At 56.0% G+C, this 6887-nt stretch overlaps 1 protein-coding gene across 12 annotated transcripts in view; it reads right to left on the reverse strand.

Annotated features, from left to right (window-relative positions):
- Positions 1 to 5073, reverse strand: part of MAP4K4 (mitogen-activated protein kinase kinase kinase kinase 4) — a 170806-nt gene extending 165733 nt beyond the window's left edge. For all 12 annotated transcript variants that reach the window (XM_037375977.1, XM_037375969.1, XM_037375976.1 and 9 more), the window contains exons 1-2: positions 4308 to 5073; positions 3835 to 3900 (exon numbers count right to left, since the gene is read on the reverse strand). In XM_037375977.1, coding sequence (XP_037231874.1) covers positions 3835 to 3900; positions 4308 to 4364 — 123 coding nt within the window. In that variant the 5' untranslated portion in view covers positions 4365 to 5073. The remainder of the gene's footprint in view (positions 1 to 3834; positions 3901 to 4307) is intronic.
- Between the last annotated feature and the right edge of the window lie 1814 nt (positions 5074 to 6887).

Genomic DNA, 6887 nt, shown 5'->3' on the forward strand with positions numbered 1-6887 from the left:
AGCAGGGAGGCCAGGGGGCTGCTGCAGGCAGCAGGGCAGGTGGGGTGGGCAGGGGGCTGCTGCGGGCAGGGGCTGCAGCGGGCAGCAGAGTGGGCAGGGCTGGCAGGGCGCTGCTGTGGGCAGGGTGGGCAGAGCGGGCAAGGGGCTGCAGCGGGCAGCAAGGGGGGGCAGGGCAGGCAGGGCTTTGCTGTGGGCAGGGTGGGCAGGGGGCTGCTGCAGGCAGGGTGGGCAAGGTGGGCAGGGCACTGCTGTGGGCAGGGCACTGCCGCGGGCAGGGCGGGCAGGGGGCTGCTGCAGGCAGCAGGGCGGGCAGGGCAGGCAGGGCGCTGCCGCGGGCAAGCCCGCACATGCCTCTCGGCTCCCATCAGCTGACACCAACCTGTTGAAGGGAAATTTCTCTCTCCAAACTCCCGCAGAGGCGTGGGGCTCCTTAAAAGCGCTCAGCTACAGGCTCGGGGGTTCCGCAGCCAGTCACTTCTTCATCAGCTCCAAGGGAAATCTGCTCGCTGCACTTCGCAAAATTTAACCCTTTGCTTTCTAACTTACAAGCGAAGCAACTTGCAGAAGCTTCTTTCTTCCTTCCTTCTGTGCCATCACTCTCAGATTCTGAACCAACAACAAAAAGGCAAGCAGCTCCCTGGCCAGCCTTTCACTCCCAGGATGGCAGGTGAGCAGCAGAGGAGCTCTGCTCTGCCCCAGGACCGATGAGCCCCATGGGCAAAGGTTTCCCCAAAACACCCCGTTTCTTTCAGGCACCCAGGGCTGGGAAACCTGGGGCTCATTCCCCACCCCCCTATTCGCTGCCCTGTAACAAGCTCCTCTTGAAACGCAAGGCTCCTTCACACAGCAGAGGGGTAAGCAAGGCTGTGAAGATGAAAATAATGTAAACTCTACAGACTTTAAGGAAAGCAGTGGAAAACTTACTATTTTGGATACCTCACCGCCGAGGTCCCGGGGCCCACAGCACACTCTACAGAAGCCACCCCATTCTGTGCCACAAAACCCCAGGAAGATCCACACTGCTGTGACAGGGAGTAACTCCACTTGCACTCAGGTGCCAAACAAAGGGCTGCCCTCGTATTTCATGCGCATATACACATCTATGCACCTATACAGAGCTAAATAAACAGCTACAGTAGAATTATCTACAAAAATACCATTAGCTGGCTAGATCTGAGCTCTTTCCAGCAAGCTCAGCAAAGGCAAAGAGGAGAAAAACAGGACTTATTTTCTGCTTTTCAACAGGTCGGCGCCGTCTCCTTCCCACCACCACCACCGCTGGAAAGCAGACTCCCCAGCAAGGCAAAGGACCCATCAGCATCATCGCCGGGGTGTATGAGCTAGACAAAGAGATAACGTCATGCCCTCTCCCGCTCCCTCCGTCCTCCCGCAGTGGCAGGTAGCCAGCCAATCCCGCTCCCGGGTGACATCATCGCCGATGCCATACACGAACGTGGAAGTACATCAAACCGGGGCTGCCCCAGAGATATCGGGGTACAGCTCCTCAAAGACAGCCTACCCCCCGCCAGTCCCTGGGGATGGCGAGCCGGTTAAAAGGGAAATAAAACCGTCTGGGAAGAGGTAGTGCAAGGAGAGGTTGCTGGGTAAGGGGAAAGCGGAAGGCAACAAGCAAACACAGCGTAACCACGTTTTTCCCTCGGTTATGCAGTTCCTCCGAAAGCCCTCAAAACATACACAGTTTCATCCTGGGGCATCCCTGGAGCATTTTTCCTAACAAAGAAGCAGCTGAGAAAAGTTAAATACTATTGCACTGCTATCGCACTGATACTTTTTTTTTACGTAACTGCATTATTTTAAGAAAGAGAAGGTTTAATCACAGCAAGGATGTTTGTTTGTTTATGTACAACCCTGTTAGGCACCCACATTTTAAGACTGTACACAAATGTGGACAAACGCCTAGGAAGCAGCAGTGCCAACGCAGCCTTACACACCTGTCAATCCACCACTGTCTGACAGGCTCTACAGCAGCGTTTACCTATTTCGTTTATTCCTGGCACCCAAACTACCACGCCGGCAGTTACCAGGCAAGAGCAAACATTGCCCTGTCGTCTCACCAGTGAGGAAGTGCAGGGGAAATGTCATTAGACAGGCAGCAAGACTAGTGCCCTGACAGAAACCTCCTGCTGCTCCCCCTGTTATCTGAATGACACCAATGCCCTTAGACCTCAGGTGTTCATTCACTCTTCCAAGTCAATACACGCATGTGCCGAGTTTCACTTCTAATGCTAACTATTCCAGGAGAGTTCGAGGATACTTAAGGAAAATAAAATTTTAAATTTCTATTGTTAAACCACCGAGGACTTTGCTCATCAAGTCAAAGCATTAACAAGTAAGCCAAGAAACAAAGCACTAAACTGCAATAATTAACAGGAGAGTTTCAAGTCACACATTCGTGCCCTACTTTTTTTTTTTTTTTTTTAAGAAGGACTCAGGTGATGCAAGCTCTGGAAGCAGGATTACAGAAAAAAATTAAATGGTGTCATTTACTGTCAGAAAAAGAGCCAGAAAAAAATTAAATGGTCAAGGTGGTGTCAAAGTACAACTTCTCATTCATCTGCCCCCTTTCCTCTAACCTTTTGAGCCACCCTTTTTTTATTCCCCAGCTTTCTGCCACCAGCAGCACCCTCGTTATTCCACTTCTAGTCTTAAAATGCAACTCGCACACTGCACAGACACTACTTCTCCATCACCAAGGCTGAGGTTCACACCCTCAAAACAAACTGACATGTATTTCATCTGCAGAAGAGACACCAAAGTGCTTTATTTAGTTACTGGAGCTGCAAGCAGCAGTTATCTTGCCATCAAGGAAACTCACCAATTATATTGCCTTGTTTATAAGAAAAAAGAGAAAAGAAACAAAAACAAACAAAAAAACAAGCAACCACACACACTTTGTTACTTTCAGTTACCTATCCTTCCCTCTGCAAATGTGCCTTCCATTTCTACAAAGTTTAGGGCTACAGCCTTCAGTCTTTAGCCAAGTATTAACTGTGTGAATAATTAGTCATCCTGGTAGCTAGCACTCACTGCAGTGTCATGCAATCTCAAGATTTGTTTGTTCCACCGGGGGGGGGGGGGGGGGGGGGGGAGAAGTAAGCTAGTTTCACACCCACATGGGCACTCTCCGCTTTCTGTTTTTCAAAGTCATATACTTGTCAAACAGGTTATTGTGGGAATTCTGATTTTTGATTTTCACAAAATCAGTTTCCCCACTTCGATAGCTTATTGTTGTCTCCCTGCCCCCGCCCCCCGCCCCTGCCACTGCACAGCACAGCACGGCGCAGCGGGAGCAGATGCAGCACCACTCACCCCCTTACTCGACAGCTTCAGCACTTTGAAGGTTTTCCAACAAGGAAACCGGGTGTCAATTTTAATGAAGGCCAATGCCTTTGTCTAAAGTCACCGCAGCAGCAGCAACTTCCATGAGGACTTCCAGCAGCAATTCTGAATAAGCCCATGGAGCTATTTGTATAGTCCGAGCACAACCTGACAGCGCCCACTCGGTTTGGTCATTTCGAGGAGGGGGGCAGGGGGGCGAGTTGGGGGGAATAAGGACAATAAAGGACTATTTCATCATTCCAGGATGGGTACTTGGCAGAGCCATCTATGCCCCCCTGGAAAAGCAGAGGCCAGGAGGCTGACAAACTTGTCACGGGCAGCAACAATGACAAGGACAACATTTTTATCACCCCTAACCGTTCCGCTGGCCACCGCGGGCGGCTCGCCTTCAGCCGTGTGCTCAGCCCGGCAGAGGCACCGGCTACACTCCAGGAAAATGGCAATAACAAAAGGATAAGAAATTCTGCCACAAACCTTGTAGACTTGCCCGTACGTGCCATTGCCAACCACTTCCACCAGCTCAAAAATCCCAGCGGGGTCCTAGGTGGGGGGTGAGGGGGGAAGGGGCGGTGGGGGGTGAGGGGGGAAGGGGCAGAGGGGGCGGGGGGGGTGGGGAAGGAGAAGAGAAGCGGGGTTACGTTTTTGTCAGGCGATGGCTGCTGGCAGAGCCCAGCAAGCGAGCCGGGCTGCTGGCGGCGTGCAGCTGTTGCGCCCTGGTTTTCCACGCACATGCCAATACATGCAAACAAAGGAAAAGCAGCCCAGGGCCGCGCTCCCCCCGCCCGCCCCCGCGGGGCTCCCCCCACGCGGCCGCCGGCCCCCCACGCCCCGGCCCCGGCCGCGGCCCCGGCCCCGGCCCGGCCGCTCCCACCCCCGCCGGCCCGGCAGCCCCGGCAAGGGGCGCGCCGGCCCCGGGGGGGCCCCCGCCCCGCCGCCCCGGCACTCACCCGCAGGGAGGAAAGGTCGATATCCACCAGACTTTTTGCAGGAGAATCGTTCGCCATTTTCCCGTCTCCTCCTTTTTTTTCTTTATTCTTCTTTCCTTTTTATTTTTTCTTCTCTGTTAAATAACAGCGAGGCCGCCCCCCCTCCCCGGAGCAGCTGTGAATTGCGCGGAGCTCCTCTCCTCCCGTCAGCCCTTCCCTTCTTCACTCCAGCCCCGCCGGGTTGAAACTCTTCAGCATTGGGAGGGGTTGGCGGGGGGGATGATGGATAGATAGATGGATGGTGGGAGGAGGAGGGGGGAGAAGGAGGTGAAGGAAGGGAAGGAGGGAGGGAGAAGGGGGTGCTGCGGTCCGTATGTCTCCCCGCGGCGCGGTGCGGTGCGGGGCTGGGTCCCCCCGAGGCGGGCGGCTGTGCCCCGGCCGGCCGGTCGGTGGGTGGGTCGGTGGGTGCCCGCGCGTCCCCGGCGGCAGCGGGCTCACACCATGTCGCGGCGGCGGCGGCAGGAGCGGCGCCGGGGCCGGCAGCCTCTGGCAGCCTCACGGTGCGCCCCGCGCCCGGGCATGGCACGGCACGGCCCGGCCCGGCGGGGCGGCGCTCACGCCGGGAGCCGGCAGCGGCAGCCGCGGCCCCGCTCTCGCATGGAGGGGCTCACGCCCAGCGCCGCGGCGGAGCCCCCGCCGCCTCCAAGCCCTTCCCGCGGCGCTGCCCTCGCATGAAACGGCGCCGGGCACCGGCGGGCAGGGGCTGCGCGTCCCGGCGGCGGCGGGGCACGGGCGCGGGGCTGGAGCTGGGTGCTGCGAGCCAGACAAAGATAGCCGGGGAGGGGGAGGAGGAGGAGGAGGAGGAGGAGGAGAAAAGGGATACAAAATATACTGAGAGCGGGGAGGGAGAGAGAGAAAACAGCTCCCCCTTCCCTTCTCCAACAGGAAAAACCGGCGGAAACGCGCCCGCACCAAAGCACTGCTGGGTAAACTCGCGGGGAGAGAAAGGGAGAGGGAGGACGGGGAGGGGAGCGGCCCTGCCCGCCCCGCCGCCGCCCGCCGCCCAACAATGGCCTCGACGGGGCGGCTGCGGCCCCGCCGTGCACAAGGCCCGGGGCCGGCCGGCGGGTAGGCCCACGCGTGTCCGCGGCGGGGCCGTGGGGCTGCGCCGCTGGACGGGGCGGGCTTTGCCGCGCCGCCCGGACGGGGCCGTGGGCAGCCCCTGCCTCAGCCCCGCGGCGGGGGCGGGGGGGGCCGTGCGCGGGGCGCTGCCAGGCTCCTTGCTGCCCCCACCGCGGCTTTGCGCGGAGAGCACGACTGTCGCGACCGGTATTGCTCGTGGGGTGGGTGGTGCTGCTAGTATTTTCGCTTCCTGTCCCCGGTGAGATGACCAGCAAAATCTCTCGTTCCCCCGCCCCCCACCAGAGACCCCAGGCCCACAGGAAAAACGTGCCTGCCCCATCAGAGACCTCTGCAGAAACGGAGGCAGATGCTGGCCTCCAGAACCAGACCCAACGCTCAGGACATGTTAATACGGCATCTACTAACAGCCAGAACTGTCTCAGGCTCGTTCCTGCTCCAAAGCATCCTTCAGCAGAACCTGAATCGTGGAAAACTCCCATTAACCCCTCCCGAGCTAGTCACATCAGGCAGTTGCACGCAGGTGTAAACCTTGGCAGGATTTGTCTCTCATTGAAATTCTTTATCACACCGATACGGCAAAAATGTTACCTGCTTGCAAAAGGTCGAGTTACGTTTCCTGTGGGAACCAAGGTTTTCCTGTCTCTTCTACTTTAACCACAAAATTACATATACATAGCTATAAGTATCACAGAAACATACTTTTGAAACAAAGCAAACCTGTTGAGCGGAAAGAGTAAGAATAAATTACCGTAACAGTTTAATGGTGTACTTCATTTTTCACTTGTAGTTACAAAGAAAGGAAACTGGGGCCTGGGCCGGGCAACTGTTTTTCTCTGTTCAGGAGCCTACAGTCATGAGAAGGCAAATGATTTCAAATGGGCTCGATGCTGGGTCCGCCTGAGTGCCTGCACACAGTAGTAGCATCAAGTCTAGAGAGGCAGGAAGTTTGGAAAGCCAAATTTCCACAAAGATTTATTACCAACAGCCTGGTTTGCATTACATGTCCCATTTAACTCCACCTTTTTATGCATAAGAGCAGCCTTGGTAGGTCAGACCCATTGCTCGTCTAGCCCAGCGTCCTGTCTCCAGATGTAGCCGGTGGTGAATTCTGAGGGAAGAGCACAGGGATACCTTAACCACCCAGTGATACTTCCCTGGGGCATCTTCCCAGCTCTCTGCAGCTCAGGGAGCTCTTCAGCAGCGTTTGGTGTCACTGTATTTCACAGTCTCTGATGATTTGTTCCTTCCACTAGATTGCCTGTTGACTGTGTGGATTCCTACCTGCTTCTGGTTCTCACACTATCCTCTGGCAGGGAGTTCCAAAGATCAACTAGCTGCTTGTTATGTGCAAAGCACTTTTGTTCTTTGGCTTTGAACCAACATCTGCTAGATTGCAAGTACCCCCCTGCTGGTTCTTGCGTTGGAATAGACGATGATAATTTCCTATTAATTTTCTCC

This window comes from Falco rusticolus, chromosome 2 (genome assembly GCF_015220075.1).
Source record: "Falco rusticolus isolate bFalRus1 chromosome 2, bFalRus1.pri, whole genome shotgun sequence".
NCBI classification, from domain to species: domain Eukaryota; kingdom Metazoa; phylum Chordata; class Aves; order Falconiformes; family Falconidae; genus Falco; species Falco rusticolus.